Here is a 27,825-nt window from a genome sequence, read left to right as displayed (position 1 = left end):
CAGTTCACACAAACACAAGCATAAAAAATATAGAACCACCACCACGAAATTGTTACAAGAAGAAACAGTTGTACAATGTCCAAACCGTGGCTTAATGTGTCTAACTTCAAATATCCAATGTATTTCAGAAATGATTGGGCACCTTGTAAAATTGAAGACATCAGAGCAAAACAAACAAACGCATTTGTTTTTTGAAGAGATCCTTCTGCACCAATAAATTTGGTACGTTCAAGCCATTGTTGTTTAATTGCTGGGTCTTAGCACATTTTAGAAATCGCCTCATCAATATTAATAAAACCTCATTTGAGTACATTTATCCTATCATTAGGACATGCACATATTGTTTTTAAACTCTAACAGTTTCCTATCCAAGACCATGACAATTCTGAGAGGACACTAGGAAATTCACAAGAGATGCAACATGGAGACAATGAAGGTACAAATTTCGATATACATGGCAAGCACAGATTGCAGATAATAACCCCTTGTGAAACTCACAACAGTATGTGCAAAAATACCATCAGGACATTTAACAGTTGTGTTCCTTCACAACAATAGCTTAAGGACATTTAAAGGATGCAGGGCATATTAACAAATTAACAATCACCACAATTAAGGTAAATATTTAATGAAATATAAAACGTAAAGCAGCAAAAATCACAGTTTACAAGACATTTTTTAAATAAGCTATTATAACCTAGATTAATCAAAATCTTCAGATTGTAAAACACTTCCGAAGTGTTGGGGATGAGGTTTGGTAGATGTATACAATTCAAACATTTCAGGTATTATCATCACCGGCACAATCACAACCAATGAAATTGTATTAAAGACAAATGCAAGGGTTTCAAAAAAAACTATTTTTAAGGAGAACAGCACAAATTTACTATAGTAACTTCGTTTTGGAAAATCTGCACCAGTACTAAGTTAGAGATATTCCCATCATCCAAAGTAATCCATATATTTCTACTCTCAACAAATGAGAATTTGGACTACATCACATTTCTAGAAGGTGAGCCTAGAACAAAAACAAAGAAACACAGTAAGTACTCATGAGCATCTTGCATATTTTCTTCTTCTCCCAAATACAGCAACTCATGAGAATGTAGTTCTAACAGTTTAGTCATCCTTCAATTTAAAACCTGCACACATTCAGTGTCAAAAACAGATAAAGGCAATTCTAATCTCTGCCATCTACATATTCAGCAGGGATCAGGAATTATATTTAGGAGTAAAAGATGCAGAGGCCAAATACAACACCCTTATCCACTTCCGTGAACTCAGTAAATGCAGCACAGACTATGAAATGAAGCGCAACCTCGTATTGTATAGGTCTTAGCAATATGCTGAAACCACAGGGACATTAAGATTTTCTTTTGTAACACCATGTAGATGTTTCTTGTATCAATTCCTTCAAATGTGTCCATCCACCAACAGCACTACAGCTGTACGTTTCTTGCACTTTCTTTTGTTATTTCTTGCTATCTGTACAGATGAACAAATCTCTATGCAGGTATTTCTAAGTTGGAAATTATAAACAATCACATGAAAATACAATATCAGTAAAATCTTTAACATGTACAAAACTGTTTAAACTTTAAACAACGAAATAATACAATTTGTATACAGCAAAATTCCTGTTTCAAAAAGCCAATGATGCATCACAACTAAACATACGTTTGTAAAATACTTTGGTAACATCAATTATTTGGAACAACTTTTACCAAACAAATTAAAAGCTATTCTCATTGGAGAGTCACATTCAAGTTCGGACCTTAACTTACTGCATCAGGAGTATCCACACTTTTAAAAGGAAAACAATGGATTAGTGAGTCAAAACTGTATTAAAATTGTTTTATGATCAGAGAGAATCATATTTCCAATATAATGGCGCCAAAAGGTGCGAGATTGGTGAGATGCATGAAAAAGGGTTTGAAAAAAAAATCAGCCCCGAGGAATCTCTTTTCTAATTAAAAGGTGTATATTTATTGGTGAATCATTCTTAATCACTCTAAAGATCACAGATTTGCAAAAAAGAAAATTCAGGATATCGAAAAACCAAAGTTGACTGAAAGTTGACAAAATACCCTGGTTCTGTTCCATTTCAAGCGCTGGGATTCTATGATCCTATTGTTGCTCACATTTTTCCAAATTAACCCATTTTAACTTGTAAACTTTGTAGTCTCCATATGCTCAGCTTCATTAACACACTGCTATTTCTCAGGTGTTCACTGAAGCCCAAGTACATTTTCCCAACAAACCACTCGCCTGTGCTACTGCAAGCCTCATTCCGAACCAAAAGAAAGTCCTAATTTCTTTCCAACTATATCCACAGCATAGATGATGACCATCTCGCGTGAAGTTGTAAACCATTAAGTCTCATTTATTAGCAGAGTCAAGTTTTCTCAAATGAGCCTAATTACCTTGTGTAAGTTAATTGTCTTGTGCCTCTTTTCCTTTCTTCGGCCACATGCTACACATAAACAGAAGACAACAAGAGCAAGCAGAAGCAAAATGTAACTGGACTTCAGTAAGTGCTGACTGCAAAGAATACGGTCCTCCTACAGTGAGAAAAGAAAATTACTTAAAATGTAAATGGCAATGTGAATTAATCTGTCTCCACTCTTTGATGGATTAAGAAACCTGTCAGTTTAGAAGTAACTCAGACAGTAGAAGGTTGCAGCGTCAACTAAAATCATTGCAGTGATACAATTTGTTTTAATGTCCCTGGATTTGAAAGGGGAAAAACAAATTTCTGTTGTAATTCATGAGAATAATCAACTGGTTAAGATACCAGCCAGTGATTGGGCAAGAATCTCAACATGAATAGTCGCCATTCAGCAGGAAAGACAGGGTAAGAATGGCAAAAAATAGTTTATTAATGAAGGTGCGATAACAAGGTGTAGAGCTGGATGAACACCGCAGGCCAGGCACCAGAGCAGGAGTGCTGACATTTTGGGTCTCGACTCTCCTCTGATGCTGTCTGGCCTGCTCTGTTCATCTAGCTCTACACACCTTGTTGTCTCATTCTCCAGCATTGGCAGTTCCTACTATCTCTTAAATAATGAAAGTATCACTTTTGAAAGCCCTCAACCTGAAATAATTCAAATATATCTGAAACATATTTGATATGATCTAGCAAACTTAATGTTTAAATGCTATTATGTTCAAAACTGGAATTGTAGCCACCAGTAAACACTGACGCAGCAAACAATGGCGATTCTAATGAAATTCCACCACATTTTGCTGGTAGTATACTAGACAGATGATAATTAGACTGGGACTCAGTCTAACCCCAAATCTGCCAGGTGGTTTAAAGGAATATCCTTTATCCATCCCTTACTGAGGCACTGGAGGAAAGCATTGCAAAGCTCAAAAACACTAGCCATTTCTTCATCCTGACTTTCTGATTTCTTCATTTGGGCACTGCAGATGTGCTACACGTAACTGAAGGATTACAGATTACAGGATCAATTTGCAAAATTAATTTGTGGCAGAGGTCAAGGTCAGGATTACTTGACACATTCATCAAGCCATATTGTCCCACAGATGTCTGGGATAATAAGAAAAAAGTATCCAACTTTCTCATTGACACCCTAAAAACCTGCAGTGATTGTACCAGTTACTCTCAGCGGATAATCTACAAGACATTTTCACTAAATATCTACACATGGAGCTTGCATAAGTTAATACAATTCAATAAATTGAGATGTTATTTAAAGGATCACATAATAAACACATTCCTTTAAAAAAAAAACTTTCCAAACTTACACCTGTAATTTTTTTTCTGTCATGAGTTTCTTGAGCCCTACACCATTTTCTGACGTGGTTCATGAATCTCTGTTCATAAGAAGATCTACGGCAGACTTAAATTTCTGATTTTCCCACCACTTTCTCTGTCAGCAAGAACCCACCTGCTACACTACACTTTGCTCTTTTGTCATGATGAATCAGAAATTTGATGGATGGGTCATTTTGCAAAGAAGTGACTGATTTACATACAAAATAGCACTGGTAAGTTTTGTTATATTATGACAGATTTTAGCAAATTGGTGATAACCAAAGTAGATGGAGGTAGATTTTTCTACTTAACTCTTACCTTTGACAGCACGATGGTAAATTGAGGTTCAGGTTTATACTGTGTTTTGTAGCACTGAGCAGAAGTGTGACCTTGTGAAGGTGTCTTCTCTGAATTCTTTGCTAGTGTGTTCTGATACAATAATGCATCTGTAAAATTTTCTAAGTTACAGGAGGGAAAGTATCTGACAGAAACAAAAGATGAAAATGAATAAAATTTCATCAACAAGGATGAGTTTTACCAAACAAGGTACCACATGGCATAAAGCAAAACAGAATGCTTGAATGATGGCTGAGATTGTAAAAACTGTCACAGAGTACATCACCTAAAAGTACAATATTAAATAATGATGTGGTATTATTTGCAAGGAAAAGACCAGTTCACAATCGATACAAACAGTTTCTATCATTTATATTATCTACTTTATTATAGGTGACCATCTATTCTGGTCAATTATTTCTATCACTCCTTTGCCATTCTCAAAGATAGCAATGACAGAAGTACAAAAATACCATATTAAGTGCACTGGTTATTTTGGGCAGACTCAGTTATTCAATTCAACAGTTTGCATCAGATCAATATGCAACAAATATCCAAGTTACAAGATCCCAGTCATCAGAGACCTGTTGAACTACTCCGCACTGATTGCAGCTGTAAAAGGGATTAGAAAGAGGAAATTAATTAACCTCACCACAAAGATGGACATCATACACAAGATGGTTGGAGCTGCTGAGGGTAAGACAGTAGCTTAGTAAAGGAGTTAACAAAGTGTAGAGCTGAATGAACACAGCAGGCCAAGCAGCTTCAGAGGAGAAAAAGCTGACATTTCAGGTCGAGACCCTTCTCCAGCATCAGCAGTTTCTACTAGCTTAGTAAAGGACTTCTGTTCTTCAAAATGTACAGCTGCAAATTTATAGACACAGTGAATAGCAACAACTTTGACAATTATCTTTTTTGGTGGGCTGGGGCGAGATAGAGTGAAGTAAGAAAGAGGGAGGGAGCAAGCCAAGGAGCACTTGTGCACTAGATTCAGTTTCTATCCACCGTCTATCAGCATCAAGGGGTCGGCTGAAGGACTTGGCAGGTTTGATTTTAATCCCTTTGACCATGAAATTGCACATGAACCAACATCACTTGGTGACATGGCTGTAATGACGAGGACAGAGAATGGGACCTGGAAGGGATTATGGCAATGCTGCCATATGTATATTCAATGTGTTTCATATTACAGAGCAACATCCTGAAGTGAGCTAGAGTTGTATGTGCTAAGAATGGTCAGCTAAATTTTTCATCCGTACAGTCAGAAGAATGGTCCTGGCAAGAATTAGAGTTCTTTCTGAGAAACAAACAGGAACAGAGAAAAACTGCAGAAAGCCACAACTCAAAAGCGGATTGGGGGTACTTGTGCAGGAAACACAGAACTCTAGCAAACAGGTGCAGCAGGTGATCAGGAAGGCTTTTGAATGTTGGCCCTTATTTCAAGGGGTTTGGAGTATAAGAGTAGAGAAGTCTAATTGCGACTGTACAAGGCGTTGGTGAGATCACATCTGGAACAGTGTGAGCAGATTGGCTCTCTTGTTTAAGGAAAGACATCATTTCATTGGAGGCAATTCAGAGACATTTAATGGGTGGATTCCTGGTATGGATGGATTGTCTTACGAGCAAAGGCTAAACAGGTTAGGACTCTACTCATCCTGCATCCATATGTCAAATTGGCATTCAACTATAATTATCACCACTGTTTTCTTGAATACAATCTCACTGTTTCATCTACTCTCTTCACTACTACATTCAGCCTTGCTCATACATTTTTCAGACATATCAATATAGTAACGGGAACCTAGTTAAATGAATGGTGGGTGTATTTGCAACAGACGTTCATCAATAATGAATTATACGATATTTCTAAAGTGTCATACCGAACACAGATTTGTATCCATGCTCCCCTACCCCTCACTTTCAGTTATTGCAAGTTGCTCAGCTTCTTAATGCATTAGTTCAATAACATTTAATATAAAGTTTCTGAGGAAAAAAAAAGTGGGAAATCTTCAAATTTCTCACTCAACCAAAAAGCAAATATAAACAAAAGACAGACTTCTCTCTTGTCACTTTTCACTGACCTTGCCTGGGGAAGTACATGTGCAGGTGCAGACATTGTAATGCATGTAAGGGTACTCATGTTATTTGTGGAGTTTATTTGTGAAAGGTAATGTTCAGGTGGCCATGGTGAAATCAACATGATATTAATAACCTCCTTTGCTTTAGAATCTGAAACAGAAAGAAACAGGCAGTAAACAAGAGGTCAAAAACAATGCCAACAGCTTCTAATTAAAAACTGCTTAAAACTTTAGTGAGAGGAAGGTTGGACACAATAAACAGAAGTGATTTTAGTTACCACACTGTCATATTTTCCAAGCTTTTCGGATTTTTATGCAGAACTGGATAGAAGATCCACAATTTAAAGGACACTGATTTAAGAGAACAAATGTAAGTTGGTCAAATTTATAAATAATACAAAAATTAATTAGGGTAGGGTGTAGACTGTGTACAGTGGAAACAATTGTAACCTACTTGTATTATGGCATGCCCTCTATAAAGTCATATCCTTCTTTACAATGGCGACTGATCCAAAGTAAGGAGCTATCAGAAGTTATCAAAAGCTTTGACAAAGAGAAAACGCACATTTATCCTAGCTTTAATCGACAGCATGAGATTTTCTAACAAATAATGCAGAAGCACAAAATTATAGTTGGTATTGAGACTTTGAGCTTGCCCTAGGTTGTTGGTTCAGAAGGGACTGCCACTGTACATTTAACACTTACCTTCGAGCCCCAGCAGGTTTCCGTTTACCACAGCATAGAGACGAGTTACATCACTAGAAAATCTTTTTAATGGTTCCTTTGAATTAAAGGTGATTGGCAGAAGTAGAGACACACTCTCTAAAGTGTCTCGGGTAAAAGCAACAGCGGTTACGGATTGTCTTGTTGTTGTATGGGCTAAAGGATCTGGGTCTGGCCGTCTTCTTACAGAACCCCGTCCAAAAGATAGAGGTTCTGTGCTAGTCTGCCACAGGCTTTCATTTTCAGGCCGACAGAATTCTAGTTTACTGAGAGATTGCAGCACTGCATTCCATGCCTACATCAAAAAATAACAAATAGATTTACTTCGAACTTCTCATTTAAAAATTAATGCTTCTCACCAACTTCAAATCTTAAGCTGCTTCCTCCCTCAGCCTCTCAACATACTGAGTGAAGTTCTGGTGTGATATCTTAGGCTTGATGAATCACTCACAGGGCAATTATTTATGCCAGTTGAGATAAATGTTGTCCCAAAATTAACTAGGTTTTCACGATCAAAATTGTGTCTACCATATGTAAACAATTCAGGTAAGTCACTAGATAGCAATGGGAATGTGATCAAGAATACAAATCCTAAACGATCTCTCTCCTGTACCACTTTAGCTGTTTATGGCACTAAGTAGTACTGGAATGTTCCAGGCTTCTTCACTGAGCTACACCAAGTTGATGCTAGCTAGGTGAAGTGTTATAATTGGTCTAACCTCCTTCTTCCCTAGAACATTAAGTTTCAGCTCCCAATTCTCATCATTATTCTGTGTTTATGTTGCATGCTATGATTTCAGTTGCAGGGGTCTTAGTTGACTAGATTGCCAACCACACTGCAGATCACATATGAAGTATGGGAAGAAAGGCTGGCTTGTAGAGGACTGTCAACTCCTATGAAACCACACTCCAGTACAAATCAGTGGTCTCCAGTCACGAAGAAAGTTGCAAGGCAGTAGGGGGAGACAAAAGATCAAGAGGTCAAGAAGTCCTTCCTGTCTCTATTTTCTGAAAGCACAATTTTTGTGTGTAACTGTGTTGCACCATCAGTCCACCTAAAACACATCAAGACATTATCCTTCATGCTTTGACTAATCAATGAGCATCACAAAAGATATTCATGAAGGGCAGCAGAGCCAAGCTCAGTCCTGTCCTCAGTCCAACATCTACATAAGACTATTGGATAGCATTTAGAAATTGGAACAAGACCTAATTTATCGAAGGGAAATTGAAAGGCTTAAGCTGGATTTATATATTTTTCACATCCTCAGGAAGTGTCAAAATAAGAACATAAGAACATGAGAACTAGGAGCAGGAGTGGGCCATTCGGCCCATTGAGCCCACTCCGCCATTCAATAAGATCATGGCTGATCTTTTCATGGACTCAGATCCACTTACCCACGTTCTCACTGTATCCCTTAATTCCTTTATCGTTAAAAAAATCTACCTTAGCTTTAAAAACGTTTACTGAAGTAGCGTCAACTACTTCACTGGGCAAGGAATTCCATAGATTAACACCCTCTGAGTGAAGAAGTTCCTTCTCAATTCAGTTCTAAATCTGCTCCCTCTAATCTTGAGGCTATGCCCTGTCCTAGCTTGCCCTGCCAGTGGAAACATCCTCTCTACTTCTATCTTATCTATTCCCTTCATAATTTTATATGTTTCTGTAAAATCCCCCACCTCAATCTTCTGAATTCCAATGATTACAGTGGACATTACAGCTCTGTCACTACCTCTTTTGTCAACAAGCACAGCAGTTGTTTATTGAAGTAAACACACAATACTGGAGGGTCTACTCCTGATGGTGCTAAGATATAAATGCTGGCAGAGCAAATGTAGTCAGAGTCATTATGGCAAGGGCAGCCCTGCTTCTAATTGCATCTTTCACATCCAATTGACAGATCACACAAGTCTCCATTTAAACATCTTAACTGGAAATGTGAAGGGGCAGAAGAGATTACATGGTTGGGGATGTTATCCACGACTATGAGATACAACTACTACCGCTGACCCTTGGCTTACATAGAGGCCAGTTGTAGTTATGGTCTTGTTATCATAGCTCATACGAACTAATTTTGCACAGGCCAGGGACCGTCTTCAGGGGAATTAAGAAAATAAAACTTCAATAACTTTCATTAGCAACTTACAGGGCACAGGGTATAACAGACAAGATTGTAACAATGCAGTTCCCAAAATGTCCAATTGCAGGAGTAAGTGCAAGAGGAAAGTTGATGATGTACTTCAACAATTTTACATTCTCATTTATCCCATGAGCTCCATGTAGGCTGAGAGGAGAAATGAGGCCATGGGGCTCTGCTTTACTAAATATAATTTGTTTCATCATTGCAATTACCTGAGGCACATCAGGATTGGAGACTTCATGTGACTGAATGTAGATCCCAAGACTGAAGAAAGCGATGCCTAAAGAGCTGACGCTCAAAATAAATAAAATCATTGGTGGTCGGTGGAGAATAAAATACTTCACATTCTCCAACAGATGCCATGATACCATGGTGACAGCTGGTTACAACTAGATTAAAAACAGCTTATGCACATTGAACCAGATGAGTCAATGCTGGCAACACCTGTACATATAACAGAATTTACATAAAACATGAGTATATATTTTCTAGTTCATTTTCTAAATGGAATTCAAGTTCACGGCACTGTTCACCAACTGAACAAATGATCTCATGTTAAAGCCTATAGCATTCTGGAGCTGGCAGAACATGAAGTTCACTAACTGATTAATTTTGCTTTTGGAGGACTGCCCAATTTCAGATCAGGTCACCTCCTATGGACGTTGCAGACAGTGAAATATTTGCTGGACCTTGGGATGACAATCATAGACTGGCTTCCCACTGCTCTCAGCACAATTTGTTCAAATCCAGTAGCCTGCATCAATACTCCATCCATGAATCAAAATTCAACCCTCTCTCAATACGCCCAATCCAAGCTCCAAGTATGCCAACTTCAATTTTGATGGTTTGTGGTTCTTTTGCCATATCAGCAAGTTATTCAAATGCATTTGGAAAAATCACATATTACTGCTATCTTGATAAAATGTCCATGCACCTGTACTTAACAGAACAGGTCAAAAAACAATCTAAAGTAGGTTCTTTGCACGACCTTACTCCGGAATGTTTGGGACAAAGCATAACATATTTCAATAGTCTGGGATGTTTTAATATTTAAGAAGCGACATGTTAAAGAAATAGAATTTAAGCAAATGTCAATTTTTGAAGGGGTCAAGGCTCTTAACAATACTGAAGATTAACTGATGTATCTGGCAGACAACCTAGCAGGCTAATTTCAATCAGGTATCCTGAACAAATCTGTAAAAAAGCTCCCAAGTCAGGCAACAACACACTTCTCAGACAGTGCTGCAGTTTTTGATTGGAGAGGGGCAGCGATGATGATGTGATTGTAAACAGGAAAAACAAGTATTGTTTAGTTTATTAGTTACTTTTTTGTGCTCTTCTCAGTTATGGCTACTACCTCAGCTGTAGAATGATGGAAGAAAAATAACCCAACCACAAACAGATCTCATCAGACCAACTTCCCTGTAACTCATATAACCGTTATACCCACTGCACCTGGGTCAGCACTGTTTGGTCTAAAGCACAGATAGCCTTCCGTTGACAAGAAAACCAGATCTGTGTATTTCACTGAGAAAGTACAAGTGTTTCCACTGGAAAAGAAAAAAAATCAACATTGATTGAATCTGAGAAGTACAAATAGCAACTTACACTTTGTTGCTTTGCATGCTACTGCAACAGCAATGATACATCACCCTGACGTGTACAACATCTAATCCAGTAAGCATTTGTGATATTCAGTTCCATTACTATAATTCCTACTGTTAAGCAATTCGAACTTGTACATTTATCTTCTTTTACCTCAATTTTGCTACACATCAAGTCTATAGAAAAATTTAAAAATTTATGTAACCTATATTTTTTTTAAAAAACCCTTAGCAGCATGTCTTTACAAACTACTACAAACTGATCTCCTTTCCATCTTCAAAGTCCTTGAATCTATACCCCCTGCTAAAACCATGCATATATTTCTTATAAGTCGACGTGTGAATCACTTCAATCTCATTTCTGTCCCTTCCACAGTAGCAAAACAACTGTTCAAGTCACAAATGACATGCGCTCCGTTAACCAATCTGTCTGCAGGCTTTGACACAATTGACTACAACATTCTCTTCAGAACACCTCTCCACAATCATCCAGTTGGGCAGACCGCACTCACTTGATTCCATTCTTTTCTATCTGATCAGTTGCCAAGCCTTTACCCCTAATGTTTGCTAACAACTCCCCCATTTCACAACGTTATGGTGTCCTTTGGCAACGTTACTAAAGGCAGCTATTTTTTTAAACACATGTGCAGTGATGGCACCCAACTATTTGTCACCACCTCATGTACAGTGATGATTGTTTTACTTCAAAAAATAACTATTTAAACAGAACTCAAGTTCACACTTAGTTAATTTCAGAGTTTAACTTCTGTTAGCCATATGTATACAACTCACTCCGCTGATTACTAGCTCCCTATATTAAACACAATTAACTCTACGTCCATCAAGTTTTCCCTCATTCCACTGGATTTCAGACATTCTTTCATATTAGATGATAACAGACTCCCTTTTTAAATTTTTAGATACATCTGCAATAATAAAACGAACTAAAATGACAATAGATGATATTCCCTTTCTTTGCTTTGCATAGTAAGTTCCTAAGCAACTTTTTCCTAGCAGGTCCAGCAAACTAAAACATACCACTTTCATTATAAAACAGATAGTTGACTTCTGCTACGCACCCATCTCAATTTATAGATCACTCCATTGTTCGCTATCTTAAAACTGCATCGATCCTCAGTCTTTTTTCATTCACATATTTTGTTTAGTGTGCTTTATTACATTGTGACTTCATGACAATGAATCATTCAACGAGTATTGCTGCTAAATGTCTTTAGAATTTCTTCCAACATTTTTGCTAAGAAACAGTATCAAAGCTTGTGAATTGTTAAGAGCAAGAGTCTCTACCGCTAACATTTTTTTAAATGCTCTTCTAATCTTTTTAGCTTCCTAACCCAAAGGGCAACATTTACCTCCCTTTCCCACAAAAATTATCAATTCGCCTGCACTCGAAAACCCAGACATATGGACAAGGAGAATCACAAAATACAAGTTTCATGTTCCTGACATCTTGAAATGAAAATCTCAAAATACAATAGCTTCATTTTTAATGTTTTCAATATTATCGCTGCTTAAATAATTTTTAAGTCACATTCATCTTTAATAATTCAAAACTGGCACCTGATACTCTTTGGGTGCCCAGACAAATCAGCTCTCCAATTAATTTCACAATTCCTCCATTTCAAACCAAATGCTAAATTGGAACTGCATCACTTTTTTTCAATGTTACTAAGTCAAAATCCCTGAATGCTCTCTTTAACAGCACTATGGGTACACTGACAGTCAGACTTCAGCAGTTCACCACTACCTTTCAACAGCAATAAATACTGACCCAGCCAGCAATGCCCACATTCCGTGAACGAATAAAACAAACTTCATTCTAGCAGCACCCATAACAAAAATATTTACATTCTTGGGTGAGGACATTAATTATATTATCTGTGCCTCTGGTTCTCTCTTTTTCACACAATTCAAAGTCCTGTACATTAATGGAATAGAGGATAAAAATAGGGACATCTTGCTAAAACTATACAACGCATGAGTTAGACCACGTGCAGAATATTGTGAATTAGCAAAGAAGGCAGTCCAGAGAAGATTCACCAGGTTGATTCTGGGCCTGCTGGGATTTTCTTAACAGGAGAATTTAAATTGGTCGGGCTTGAACTCATGGAAATTTTGAAGGGCAACCTTATTGAAACATATGAGATTCTTAGGGGGCTTGACCGGATAGGTTGCTTCCCATTTTTGGAGAGTCTTGAACCACAGGACATCAACTCGGAGTAACAGTTTGTTCATTTCAACAGATTAGGAGGAATTTCTTTTCACAGAGAGTAGTGAATCTGTGTAATTCCTTTGCTGCAGGAGGTTGGGTCATTAGATATATTGAAGATTTAGATAGCCTTTTAAACAGTAACAGAAGGAAAGATTATGGGGAAAAGGCAGGAAAGTGAATTTGAGGTTTATCAGATTGGCTATGATCTCATTATATGTCACAGCAAATTTGATGGGCTGAACAACCTATTTCAGTTCTGATACTGCATGATTCAAAATTTATATGTGCTATGTTAGGTTTACAGCCTTAATTGCTATGTTTTCTGTTAGAACTCGTGTTATGGCTTGCATTATAGAATGCACTCAGTAAGAGTTTATAAATTTGATAATCTACCTGAGAATCTGAACACAGCTGCTGCAGTCTGTCAAGGTAATTACAATTACACAAAATGATAGGCCAAAACCCTTCCTTCCTTAATTAATTCACAATTTCAGTGTTGATGTGGAAGGTGCTAATTGAGCCCAGATGCATCTTGGGTGAAGGAAAGAGAAAATCTAACAGATAGTAGTTTCTAGATTACTGTTCGTGCCTCCCACTCCAATCCATCTCTCCAGTTTAAGTAATAACAACACGTAAGCCTTTGAATGCCAGAAACAAGCATAAATAAACATTAACATTGAGCAATATTAGGAATGCACTAACCTGATGATATCAAAGTTTGGTTTCCTGATCAACAATACGTTTTGCCACCAGTCTTAAATTAGATGCCTCTTCAAAGATTGAGAAATCTTCACAAAGGAGATGTCAACAATCAAATATCATTGCACTGGCATGAAAAAAAATGAAGTCACAATGGTAAAGTGCATCAATGAAACTGGAGTATCATTTTATTTCCGAAGTGCTAAGAACCCAAACTACACAGCTTTGTCCTTGAGATTTATGATATTCCTGTAATTTTCATTAGATTTCTATCAGTAGTAATTTTTAATTCATCAACTGCTGTTACGTAATAAGTGAACTTGAAGTAATGACATTGGAACAGTAGACCATTCAACCTCTCGAGCCTATTTCACTATTCAATGAGATCATGGCCGATCTGTGGCCCAACGCTATATAATTCCCTTTGACCTATATTCCTTAGTACCTTTGCTGTTAAAAGAAAAATTCATATATACAATCAGCAACTGATCCAGGATCAACTACTATTTGTGGATTAGAGTCCAAATATTTACTAAACTTTGTGCATAGAAACACTTAAAATCTTTCCTGAATGGTATGATCCTAATTCTCAGACAATGAATCTTAGTTCTACGATCTCTAACCAATTTAAATAGTTTATCTTTATCTATCCTGTCTTTTCCTGTTAATATAGAACAAAGAACAAAGAAAATTACAGCACAGGAACAGGCCCTTCGACCCTCCAAGCCTGCACCAATCAAGACCCTCTGTCTAAACCTGTCATCTATTTTCTTAGGGTCTGTATCCCTTTGCTCCCTCCCCATCCATGGACCTGTCCAGATACATCTTAAAAGACACTATCGTGTCTGCGTCTACCACCTCCGCTGGCAACGCGTTCCAGGCACCCACCACCCTCTACATAAAGAACTTTCCACGCATATCTCCCTTAAACATTCCTCCTCTCACTTTGAACTCATGACACCTAGCAATTGAGTCCCCTGCTCTGGGGAAAAAGCTTCTTGCTAACTTGTCTGTAACCCTCATGATTTTGTAGACCTCAATCAGGTCCCCCGCTCAATCTCCGTCTTTCTAATGAAAATAATCCTAATCTACTCAACCTTTCTTCATAGCTAGCACCCTCCATACCAGGCAACATCCTGGTGAACCTCCTCTGCACCCTCTCCAAAGCACCCACATCCTTTTGGTAATGTGGCAACCAGAACTGTACGCAGTACTTTAAATGTGGCCGAACCAAAGTCTTATACAACTGTAACATGACCTGCCAACTCTTGTACTCAATACCCCGTCCGATGTAGGAAAGCATGCCGTATGCCTTCTTGACCACACTATTGACCTGCGTTGCCACCTTCAGAGAACAATGGACCTGAACACCCAGGTCTCTCTGTACATCAAATATATTGAAGGCTTTGATCAGGTCACCACTTAACCTTCTAAATTCTGGAGAAAATAGGTTGGATTTGTATAATAACCAAAAGAACTGCGGACGCTGTAAATCAGGATCTGAATAATCTCTCCTCACAACTTAACCGTGACATCCAGGTTGGACATCACTATTGGTAACTCCAGAGATAAAGTTAATGATGTCAGAATAGGGTGATGGTACAAAGTAATGGAAGTTAGAGAATTTAAAATGACTCTCAAAGCAAATAAAAAACACTGTTGCAATGATTATGAATGCTGTTGTTACCTCAATGATGATGTTCAGACTGTTTAAACATTTTTTTTTAAAAAATTGACATTTCTGAAACAAAAGCATTAAAATATTGGAACTTTTCTTCTAAGTGTGCAGAGGTATTTTTAAGCAATGCCTCATACTCATACTACAATGCCTCATTCAATTTTACTTTGTTTTTCAAGCATCAGAATGGAGCAATATGTGATTCTTTTACAAGAGGTTTGGGGACATGCTACAATCATCAGTTTACAATGCTCTGGGTTTACACAAAACACAGAAAATTTCAAAATAAACCATGGAAACATTTGATTTAGGGCATCAACAAGGAATCGCCCTAATCCGTTTAGAAATTTTCATCAGCTCCACAGGAATGAGGTGTCAAATCTGCATCAGTAGCAGATGTTAAATTCAACATAAAAACTGTTTTAAAATCATAAGATGTAGTTACAATGAATTTCCACAATTGTTTTTGGCATTTATAGTTCACTGCTCAAGGTACTTTGCTAAAGGAAGGCCTATGAAATAACGTAAATCTAGTTTCTGTTATGAAAGATATATTGATTAAAGCTTCTTGAGCTTCATGTATTTCAGTAGAACTGCTGGAATAAGACACACATACTCAGGGAGAATCAGAGCAGCAGGGCAACTCTTACATACCTTCTAGCAGTCATCCTTTGGATAGCCACAAATTAAGTCTTTGGAGTGTATTGTTCTACTGAGCTATGATGTTTGCAGCTCCATTGCAAATTCCATTTCCTTTCTAAAAAATCACTAGGGTACAAATCCTATTTCTATTGATTTCAATGAGACATATTACAATATTCATAGCTTATTTCCTGCAGAATACTCAGGCCCAAGTTCATGAAGATCTCTACATCGAGTTCTTATTTTTAATTCTGTTTTCATGAGAAGCAAAAGGAAGAGGACACGCTACCTTTTGTCAGAGATCTTGGGACAGACAAAAAGAAGGACGAGAGCCATTAGATATAGCTCAACATTAAGCCAGACTAGCATGATCCTTGTGGTTCACTTATGGCCAGGCCCTGATCTAGATCGTGACTGGGATTTTGAGTTGCTATCCTGCTCTGTGCCTTTAAGACCATTGATCTGTACAAGAACATTCATCTAACAGCCATCTCTATTTCAAATACTGTTTTACATCTGTAACAAAATGCAACACTTTGGAATTAAGTAGCCATTTTAAAACAGTTGTAAACTAGATACCAAACATATATTGAATTTGTTTCCATGCAGAGTATGAAATTTACAGTGAGGAAGCCATAAGGCATTACCTGACCCAGTGGGCTGTCCAACTTTCAGTCCAACTGTCAAACCTATCCATCAGAACTGGGTTTGCTCAACAGCCTGAATTGATTGAATATCAAAAGTAGATCTAAGGTAGTTTTTCAAAAGAAATACAAATTGGCCACATACGACTTCACTTCTAAGCTGGAAGTTCTAGCATCAGCTTGAAAGTAACCAGAATTCTATGGCTCATATTTCAGTGGTGAACAGACAAGACTAAAAAGTATTGAACAGGAATAAATCAATCTAGACAAATAGTTTCTTAAAAAGATATGACCTGTGTGGATATGTAAATAAAAATACTTTCCTCCTGTTTATTTTTGTTTTGATAAAGTGAAGATGAAAATCACTTCAGGCTCCTTTATTTTGAAAAAGTTCAAAAACAGACTTCAGTTGCGCATCATAAATATCAAAAGCCACATTAGAAATGCACCACATTGAACTAAGATCTTACAAAAATGTATTTACACAAAAGAAGAAAACAACCACAACGTCAGCTGTGATTATTGGATGACAAGTCACACAAGCTTTCAGAATCTGCAGCCAACTGGAATACGCCAGCTGTTGTTTCTAACATCCCCTTCCTTAGTGCAAGGTTCAGTACACAGTACAAATACTCACGGGAATGAAATGTGAATTTGAATACAGCAACTGTATTAAATTATTAATATTATAGAATCAGAACCCCAACAGAGCAGAAAGAGGCTATTTGGCACACTGAGCCTGCATTAACCCTCCAAAACCCTCCATCCACCTACCCTACCCATAATCCCAACAGTAGCATCGCTGATCAACCTGAATCGCACGGCCCTGAACGCTACAGACAATTTACCCTGGTGAATCCACCTAAGCTGCACATTTTCAGACTGTGGGAAGAAACTGAAGCAACTGGTGGAAACGCACATAGATGCGCGGCGAACATGTAAATTTCACACAGGCAGTTGCCAAAGCTGGAGTCAAACCTGGATTCCCTGGCACTGTGTGGCAGCAGTGATAACCACTGAGCCACTGTGCCACCCTCAATATAGTTACATGCTTGATTGAAGATTCATTGACTGCAAAAATGTTCCCTACTTATTATCTTTAGCTTCTTGTAAAGTACTGAAATAGCAGTAGTGTCTAGATGTTCAAAAATCCAAGATAACTTGCGGCTCAGAGTTAGCTGTTCTCGTGGACTCAGAGATGCACAGCATAGAAACAGACTCTTCAGTCCAATTCATCCATGCCAACTAGATATCCTAAATTAATCTAGTCTCATTTGACAGCATTTGGCCCATATCTCTCTAAACCCTTCCTATTCATATACACATCCAGATGTCTTTTAAAAGTTGCAATTGTACCAGCCTCCACCACTTCCTCTGGCAGCTCCTTCTGCATGAAAAATTTGCCCCTTAGGTCTCTTTCACATCTTTCCCCTCTCTTGAATCTATGCCCTCTAGTTTTGGACTCACCCCTCACCCCAGACAAAAAAAAACTTGCCTATTTACCCTATCCACGCCTCTCATGATTTTATAAGCCTCTATGAAGTTCTCTTGATATTCCAGGGAAAATGCCCTAGCCTATTCAGCCTCTCCCTACAGCTCAAACCCTGCCGGACTGGTTTTGGGATGTGGTGGGGGAGGGGAAATTTTGAAGCATGTGAAATCCACAATGATACCATTGGGCCAGGGATAATGGGAACCGCAGATGCTGGAGAATCCAAGATAATAAAGTGTGAGATAATAAAATGTGAGGCTGGATGAACACAGCAGGCCAAGCAGCATCTCAGGAGCACAAAAGCTGACGTTTCGGGCCTAGACCCTTCATCAGAGAGGGGGATGGGGTGAGGGTTCTGGAATAAATAGGGAGAGAGGGGGAGGTGGGCCGAAGATGGATAGAGGAGAAGATAGGTGGAGAGGAGAGTATAGGTGGGGAGGTAGGGAGGGGATAGGTCAGTCCAGGGAAGACGGACAGGTCAAGGAGGTGGGATGAGGTTAGTAAGTAGGAAATGGAGGTGCAGCTTGGGGTGGGAGGAGGGGATGGGTGAGAGGAAGAACAGGTTAGGGAGGCAGAGACAGGCTGGGCTGGTTTTGGGATGCAGTGGGGGGAGGGGACGAACTGGGCTGGTTGTGTGATGCAGTGGGGGGAGGGGACAAACTGGGCTGGTTTTGGGATGCGGTGGGGGAAGGGGAGATTTTGAAGCTGGTGAAGTCCACATTGATACCAGAGATAATGGGAACTGCAGATGCTGGAGATTCCAAGATAATAAAATGTGAGGCTGGATGAACACAGCAGGCCAAGCAGCATCTCAGGAGCACAAAAGCTGACGTTTCGGGCCTAGACCCTTCATCAGAGAGGGGGATGGGGGGAGGGAACTGGAATAAATAGGGAGAGAGGGGGAGGCGGACCGAAGATGGAGAGTAAAGAAGATAGGTGGAGAAGGTGTGGGTGGGGAGGTAGGGAGGGGATAGGTCAGTCCAGGGAAGACGGACAGGTCAAGGAGGTGGGATGAGGTTAGTAGGTAGCTGGGGGTGCGGCTTGGGGTGGGAGGAAGGGATGGGTGAGAGGAAGAACCGGTTAGGGAGGCAGAGACAGGTTGGACTGGTTTTGGGATGCAGTGGGTGGGGGGGGAAGAGCTGGGCTGGTTGTGTGGTGCAGTGGGGGGAGGGGATGAACTGGGCTGGTTTAGGGATGCAGTGGGGGAAGGGGAGATTTTGAAACTGGTGAAGTCCACATTGATACCATATGGCTGCAGGGTTCCCAGGCGGAATGAGTTGCTGTTCCTGCAACCTTCGGGTGGCATCATTGTGGCAGTGCAGGAGGCCCATGATGGACATGTCATCAAGAGAATGGGAGGGGGAGTGGAAATGGTTTGCGACTGGGAGGTGCAGTTGTTTGCTGCGAACTGAGGATCCCCCTCGTTCTCACACACCACCCTACCAACCTCCGGATACAACGCATTATCCTCCGACACTTCCGCCATTTACAATCCGACCCCACCACCCAAGACATTTTTCCATCCCCACCCCTGTCTGCTTTCCGGAGAGACCACTCTCTCCGTGACTCCCTTGTTCGCTCCACACTGCCCTCCAACCCCACCACACCCGGCACCTTCCCCTGCAACCGCAGGAAATGCTACACTTGTCCCCACACCTCCTCCCTCACCCCCATCCCAGGCCCCAAGATGACATTCCACATTAAGCAGAGGTTCACCTGCACATCTGCCAATGTGGTATACTGCATCCACTGTACCCGGTGCGGCTTTCTCTACATTGGGGAAACCAAGCGGAGGCTTGGGGACCGCTTTGCAGAACACCTCCGCTCAGTTCGCAACAAACAACTGCACCTCCCAGTCGCAAACCATTTCCACTCCCCCTCCCATTCTCTTGATGACATGTCCATCATGGGCCTCCTGCACTGCCACAATGATGCCACCCGAAGGTTGCAGGAACAGCAACTCATATTCCGCCTGGGAACCCTGCAGCCATATGGTATCAATGTGGACTTCACCAGTTTCAAAATCTCCCCTTCCCCCACTGCATCCCTAAACCAGCCCAGTTCATCCCCTCCCCCCACTGCACCACACAACCAGCCCAGCTCTTCCCCCCCACCCACTGCATCCCAAAACCAGTCCAACCTGTCTCTGCCTCCCTAACCGGTTCTTCCTCTCACCCATCCCTTCCTCCCACCCCAAGCCGCACCCCCAGCTACCTACTAACCTCATCCCACCTCCTTGACCTGTCCGTCTTCCCTGGACTGACCTATCCCCTCCGTACCTCCCCACCCACACCTTCTCCACCTATCTTCTTTACTCTCCATCTTCGGTCCGCCTCCCCCTCTCTCCCTATTTATTCCAGTTCCCTCCCCACATCCCCCTCTCTGATGAAGGGTCTAGGCCCGAAACGTCAGCTTTTGTGCTCCTGAGATGCTGCTTGGCCTGCTGTGTTCATCCAGCCTCACATTTTATTATCCACATTGATACCATTGGGCTGCAGGGTTCCCAAGTGGAATATGAGTTGCTGTCCCTGCAACCTTCGGGTGGCATCATTGTGGCACTGCAGGAGGCCCATGATGGACATGTCATCTAAAGAATTGGAGGGGGAGTGGAAATAGTTGGCGACTGGGAAGTGCAGTTGTTTATTGTGAAACGAGCGGAGGTGTTCTGCAAAGTTCCCAAAATCCACAAACCTGCCTGCCCTGGTCGACCCATTGTCTCAGCCTGTTCCTGCCACACAGAACTCATCTCCACCTATCTGGTCTCCATTTTCTCCCCTTTGGTCCAGGAACTCCCTACCTACGTCCATGACACCACCCATGCCCTCCACCTCCTCCAAAACTTCCAATTCCCTGGCCCCCAACACCTCATTTTCACCATGGACGTCCAGTCCCTATACACCTGTATTCTGCACGCAGATGGCCTCAAGGAACTCCGCTTCTTCCTGTCCCGCAGGCCCGACCAGACCCCTCCACTGACACCCTCATCCGCCTAGCCGAACTCGTCCTCACCTTCAAAAACTTCTCTTTCAATTCCTCCCACTTCCTACAGACAAAGGGGGTGGCCATGGGCACCCACATGGGCCCTATCTATGCCTGCCTCTTTGTAGGTTACGTGGAACAGTCCCTCTTCCGCACCTAAACGGGCCCCAAGCCCCACCTCTTCCTCCATTACATTGATGACTGTATTGGCACCGCCTCTTGCTCCCCAGAGGGGCTCAAACAGTTCATCCACTTCACCAACACCTTCCACCCCAACCTCACGTTCACCTGGGCCATCTCCAGCACATCCCTCAACTTCCTGGACCTCTCAGTCTCCATCTCAGGCAACCAGCTTGTAACCGATGTCCATTTCAAGCCCACCGACTCCCACAGCTACCTAGAATACACCTCCTCCCACCCACCTTCCTGCAAATATTCCATCCCCTTTTCCCAATTCCTCCGCCGCATCTGCTCCCACGATGAGGCATTCCACTCCCGCACATCCCAGATGTCCAAGTTCTTCAAGGACCGCAACTTTCCCCCCAACAGTGGTCGAGAACGCCCTTGACCGCGTCTCCTGCAACACATCACTCACACCCCGCCCCCGCCACAACCGCCCTAAGAGGATCCCCCTCGTTCTCACACACCACCCCACCAACCTCCGGATACAACGCATCATCCTCCGACACTTCCGCCATCTACAATCCGACCCCACCACCCAAGACATTTTTCCATCCCCATCCTTGTCTGCTTTCCGGAGAGACCACTCTCTCCGTGACTCCCTTGTTCGCTCCACACTGCCCTCCAACCCTACCACAACCAGCACCTTCCCCTGCAACCGCAGGAAGTGCTACACTTGCCCCTACACCACCTCCCTCACCCCTATCCCAGGCCCCAAGATGACTTTCCACATTAAGCAGAGGTTCACCTGCACATCTGCCAATGTGGTATACTGTATCCAGTGTACATGGTGTGGCTTCCTCTACATTGGGGAAACCAAGCGCAGGCTTGGGGACCGCTTTGCAGAACACCTCCGCTCGGTTCGCAATAAACAACTGCACCTCCCAGTCGCCAACCATTTCAACTCCCCTTCCCATTCTTTAGATGACATGTCCATCACGGGCCTCCTGCAGTGCCACAATGATGCCTCCCGAAGGTTGCAGGAACAGCAACTCATATTCCGCTTGGGAACCTTGCAGCCCAATGGTATCAATGTGGACTTCACCAGCTTCAAAATCTCCCCTTCCCCCACTGCATCCCAAAACCAGTCCAACCTGTCTCTGCCTCCCTAACCGGTTCTTCCCCTCACCCATCCCTTCCTCCCACCCCAAGCCGCACCCCCATCTACCTACTAACCTCATCCCACCTCCTTGACCTGTCCGTCTTCCCTGGACTGACCTATCCCCTCCCTACCTCCCCACCTATACTCTCTCCACCTATCTTCTTTTCTCTCCATCTTCGGTCCGCCTCCCCCTCTCTCCCTATTTATTCCAGTTCCCTCTCTCCATCCCCCTCTCTGATGAAGGGTCTAGGCCCGAAACATCAGCTTTTGTGCTCCTGAGATGCTGCTTGGCCTGCTGTGTTCATCCAGCTTCACACTTTATTATCTTGATACCATTGGGCTGCAGGGTTCCCAAGCGGAATATGAGTTCCTGTTCTCCCCTCCCCCTACCGCATCCTAAAACCAGCCCGGCTCGTCCCCACCTCCCTAACCTGTCCTTACTCCCACCATATCCCTTCTTCCCACCTCTCACCTACTGACCTCACCCTGCCCCCTTGACCTGTCCGTCCTTCCTGGACTGACCCATCTCCTCCCTACCTCCCCACCTACACTCACTTTTACTGGCTCCATCCCCGCCTCTTTGACCTATCCGTCTCCTCTCCACCTATCTTCTCTTTTACCCATCTTCTATCTGCCTCTCACTCTCTCGCTATTTATTTCAGAACCCCCTTCCCCTCCCACAAATCTGTTTTTGTTTGCAATGAGCATCCATGTATTCAATTGTGGATCCTGGACACTCCAGGTTGGGAATCTTGATTTTTTTTTTGGCCTGACTTCAACTTACCTTTATATTCAACTTCAGAAATGTGATAAACTTCATTGCAGATGGTGGCACCATGTAATTTATTTTGTACCAGGATTTTACAAAAAATCTTAAGCAAGTTATTCGACTTGAGCATCTATATTGTCCTGTCTTGGACACATTTTGATATCCCTTTTGCTGGTCACCATAAAAATCGCTTCACAGCTCTCAAATCACCAGAAAGAATCATTTGTGGGTTTCATTTATCAGACATTAACATTGCCAGGTCATGTGTTGTATACTTCTGATAAACGAAAGATCATATTAAACACTATCACTTCATAAATGAACAAAAGGGACAGAGGATAGACAGAATTTGTTGAATCGATTGATGATCAAGCAAAAGTAGCTAATGTTATTATGGTTCCTACTCCAATATTGTCACTTCACCACAGCTCATCCTCAAGACTAGGTCAGTGTTTGTAAAATGTTCATTCTTCATGTGAATTTCTGGACAGTGAGTGCGAAGAAACTGGTCCACTGCTGGCAAACATAACGAGGCAAGCCTTTCTGACACCCACATGGGTGCACTTCACAGCAGATTATTGGTGGTGATCTAACACAAAATTCTAGATTTGGGTTTTTGGAAAATCACTTCTGATGCCTGATCAAACTTGCATCATATAACAGAAGATACAGAAAGCTCTGTGGACCAGTGATAGCATTTGTGCTTTTGGACCAGGAGGCCTAGATTCAAGTCCTGCCTGCTCTAAAGGAGTATAACAACATCACTGAATAGGTCGATTAGAAAATACCCATAACAGCAGATCTGACTTTTTTTTTCCAAGTTACCACCGTATATAGCAAATTTTACACATTTTATTCTGTGATTAAATTACATTCAAATGATCAGGAATATCTAGGTCTTTGAACCTATACTGTCATTTAATAATATCATGACGGATCTGATTGTGGCCTCAACTTCATTCTTCACCTACCACAATACCATTTGGCTCCCTTGTTAATCATGCATCTATCTCTGCCTTAAAAATATTCAAGGATCCTGAGGAAAGTTCCAAAGATTTGTGACCCTGAGAAATATTTTCTCCTCACCTCCATCTTTCACAAGCAACCCCTTTTTCCTAAACTGTGCACCTTCGCTTTATTTTCTCCAACTTCATCCTGTCAGCATCCACTGTTAAGTCACTTCAGGATCATATTTTACAATAAGATCACCTCACATCCTTCAAAACTACAACGCGCAGAGGCCCATTATGTTAAACGTTTCCTTAAGATAACCCTACCTCCCAAGTAACAGTTGGGTGAACCTTCTCTTAACTATCTCTAATTTGTTGACATCTTTCTAAATAAGGACACCAAAACTGTACACACTATTCTTGAGGTAGTCTCATCTGTGCAACTGCAGCTAAAAGATGCTTATTGTTTATAGTTCATTCCCTTTGCAAAAATTATAACATTCCATTTGTCATCCTTATCACTTGCTGTACCTGCATTCTTAGAATGTGATTCATTTTACCAGATCACCCAGAGGCCTCTATACCTCAGATTTCAGCAATCTCTCTCCATTTAAATAATAATACTGTTCTTGCTAAAGTGGGAAAGTTCACATTTCCGACAGTACACTCCATTTGTCAATTCTTTCCCGGCTCTCTGGCCTATGTCCCTTTGCAGATTCTTGCTCATTTCACAGTTTCTTCACGAGAGAAGAAAAAGGGCAAAGCAGCAAGAACTGGATGTCTCTTTTATGCCATCCCCATGAAACAGTCAGAAGACAATGAACCACAGCCATCCATTTCTGGATTAATTATTTCTCGCCCTAACCCTGCAACCACATCTGCAACTGATGGTGATGATGATAATGATGATGATGATGAGTAAGAATATGGCCAGTGAGTTTTGAGAAGATTTGTAGCTCAGGTTGAGGTTCTGGACGTGAGTTTGCTCGCTGAGCTGGAAGGTTAGTTTTCAGACGTTTCATCACCATTCTAGGTGAGCCTCCGACGAAGCGCTGGCGTTATGTCCCGCTTTCTATTTATCTGGTTCGGTTTCCTTGGGTTGGTGATGTCATTTCCTGCGTTGGTGATGTCATTTCCTGTTCTTTTTCTCAGGGGATGGTAGATTGATTTGGAGCCAATGTGTTTGTTGATGGAGTTCCGGTTGGAATGCCATGCTTCTAGGAATTCTCATGCGTGTCTCTGTTTGGCTTGTCCTAGGATGGATGTGTTGTCCCAATCAAAGTGGTGTCCTTCCTCATCCGTATGTAAGGATACGAGTGATAGTGGGTCATGTCGTTTTGTGGCTAGTTGATTTTCATGTATCCTGGTAACTAGCTTTCTGCCTGTTTGTCCAATGTAGTGTTTGTCACAGTTCTTGCAAGGTATTTTGTAGATGACGTTTGTTTTGCTTGTTGTCTGTATAGGGTCTTTTAAGTTCATTAGCTGCTGTTTTAGTGTGTTGGTGGGTTTGTGGGCTACCCTGATGCCAAGAGGTCCGAGTAGTCTGGCAGTCATTTCGGAAATGTCTTTGATGTAGGGGAGAATGGTTATGGTTTCTGAGCCCGTTTTGTCTGTTTGTTTGGGTTTATTGCTGAGGATTCGGCGGACTGTGTTCATAGGGTACCCATTCTTTTTGAATACGCTGTATAGGTGATTTTCCTCTGCTCCGCGTAGTTCCTCTGTGCTGCAGTGTGTGGTGGCTCATTAGAATAATGTTCTAATGCAGCTTCGTTTGTGGGTGTTGGGATAGTTGTGACAAACACTACATTGGACAAACTGGCAGAAAGCTAGCCACCAGAATACATGAACATCAACTAGCCAAAAAACGAAATGACCCACTATCACTCATATCCTTACATACAGATGAGGAAGGACACCACTTTGATTGGGACAACACATCCATCCTAGGACAAGCCAAACAGAGACACGCACGAGAATTCCTAGAAGCATGGCATTCCAACGGGAACTCCATCAACAAACAAATTGGCTCCAAATCAATCTACCACCCCCGAGAAAAAGAACAGGAAATGACATCACCAACGCAGGAAATGACATCACCAACCCAAGGAAACCTAACCAGATAAATAGAAAGCAGGATAACACCTGCGTTTCGTCAGAGGCTCACTGATGATGTTACCTAGAATGGTGACGAAATGTCTAAAAACTAACCTTCCAGCTCAGCGAGCAAACTCACATCCAGAAGAATATGGCCCTCAGCCCCTGCATTAAAACCTCAAAACCTACTCCATCAAGTCGTCTTGCCATTTTTTTTAAAGAGTTAAGGTGTTAAATTTACCTTGATTTCATTATTAGATATGAATTAAATATTTATTCAAACTGTGCTTTCCTTTGTGTTAGACTTGAGTGATTTTTGAGCAATTTTGAGTTATACCTCCAACTGCTTTCCCCATAGGCCCTGTTATTTGTAAAGCATGATTTTCATAATGCGATGTCACACTGGAACGCAACTATCATGTTATAGCAGAACCCCCGTATTAATTATGCACTTGCAAACAAGAGAAAAATGTGCAACTTTACTGATTGGATTCACTACCAAACTTACAATGTGCAACTATATACAATGCAATGTTTCACATACTAACATTTCGGAGGAGATGGTGGGGTGTTGGCCTACAGGAGAAATTGTCACTTTCCTTCAATTACGTTCAGCTTATTAGTTTTCTTCCACCGACCTGCACTAAATAAGAGCAGCTGTCTCTCAGTTACAAGTATGGGGGGCATTGCAAGCAGTTAAATAATAGTCTTTAGAGCTTGTAGTTGATCAGGTATAAACATTTTGGCAAATTAAACTGCTACTCGTTTTGTTTAGATTGCTGTAAATTACTAAAATATGATCGTTATCCCTCCCAGCCAAACATTACAGGAAACAATCATCAATGGTGCTGAAGTATTCCTTGGGCTATTCTTTAACAAAAACTTTTATTGTTGCACAAGACTTTTTCTTTTATAGACTTGAGGGCAGCAGCTTGCCAAGCTGGCTTGTTTTTGTTCAGATGTTTCACCATCATGCTAGGTGATTTCATCAGTGGACTTGGGACAAATTCAAAAGATTTATTTTTTCTTAAAACATAAAAGTCATTTTACTGAGAAAATCTTGACGTATTTTTCTAAGTGTACACCAAAATCTTGATCAACTGGGCCAGTGAGCTAAGGAATGTCAAACAGAGTTTAACACAAATACGTACATGGTAATGCATTTTGGTAAGACAACTCAGGACAACTTTCACAGTTAATGACCTGGGGAGTGTTGTTGAACAGAGACACCTCGGGGTGCAGATACACAGTTCCTTGAAAGTGGCGTCACAGGTAGACAGTGTGAAGGTGGCATTTGGCACACTTTCTTTCATCAGTCGGAACACTTTTGTACATCACAGCTGTACAGAACGCTGGTAAGGCAACATTTCAAGTACTGTGTACAATCTGGTTGCCCTGCTACAGGAAGGATGTTATTAAAGTGGAAAGAGTCCAAAAAAGATTTACACAGATGTTGCCGAGACCGGAAGGCTTGAGTTATAACGACTAGCTGGATAGGCTAGGATTTTTTGCCTGGACTGTAGGAGGCTGAAGGGGTGACCTTATAGAGGTTCATAAAATCATAATGGCATGGATAAGGTGTATAGTTAAGGTCTTTCGTCCCATGGTACAGGGTAAATCCAAAACTACACAGCATAGGTATAAGGTGAGGGGGGGGGGGGGGGGGGGGGAAATGTTTAAAAGGGACGTGAAGAGCAATTTTT

The 27,825-nt window shown here is 41.3% G+C and overlaps 1 protein-coding gene across 4 annotated transcripts in view; it reads right to left on the bottom strand.

The window, feature by feature from the left end:
* Window positions 1–612: 612 nt before the first annotated feature.
* Window positions 613–27,825, bottom strand: part of zgc:158398 (uncharacterized protein LOC568894 homolog) — a 28,569-nt gene continuing 1,356 nt past the window's right edge. For 2 of the 4 annotated variants that reach the window (XM_048556165.2, XM_048556167.2), the window contains exons 2-8: window positions 13,596–13,719; window positions 9,272–9,503; window positions 6,901–7,213; window positions 6,199–6,346; window positions 4,100–4,262; window positions 2,424–2,561; window positions 1,037–1,519 (exon numbers count right to left, since the gene is read on the bottom strand). In XM_048556165.2, coding sequence (XP_048412122.2) covers window positions 1,472–1,519; window positions 2,424–2,561; window positions 4,100–4,262; window positions 6,199–6,346; window positions 6,901–7,213; window positions 9,272–9,430 — 969 coding nt within the window. In that variant the 5' untranslated portion in view covers window positions 9,431–9,503; window positions 13,596–13,719 and the 3' untranslated portion in view covers window positions 1,037–1,471. The other 2 variants (XM_059654985.1, XM_059654984.1) reach the window with 2 other exon arrangements.

Source organism: Stegostoma tigrinum, chromosome 26, assembly GCF_030684315.1.
Source record: "Stegostoma tigrinum isolate sSteTig4 chromosome 26, sSteTig4.hap1, whole genome shotgun sequence".
In the NCBI taxonomy this organism is placed as follows: domain Eukaryota; kingdom Metazoa; phylum Chordata; class Chondrichthyes; order Orectolobiformes; family Stegostomatidae; genus Stegostoma; species Stegostoma tigrinum.
The sequence above is the reverse complement of the archived record's forward strand: the minus strand, read 5'-3'. Positions and strand labels throughout refer to the sequence as shown.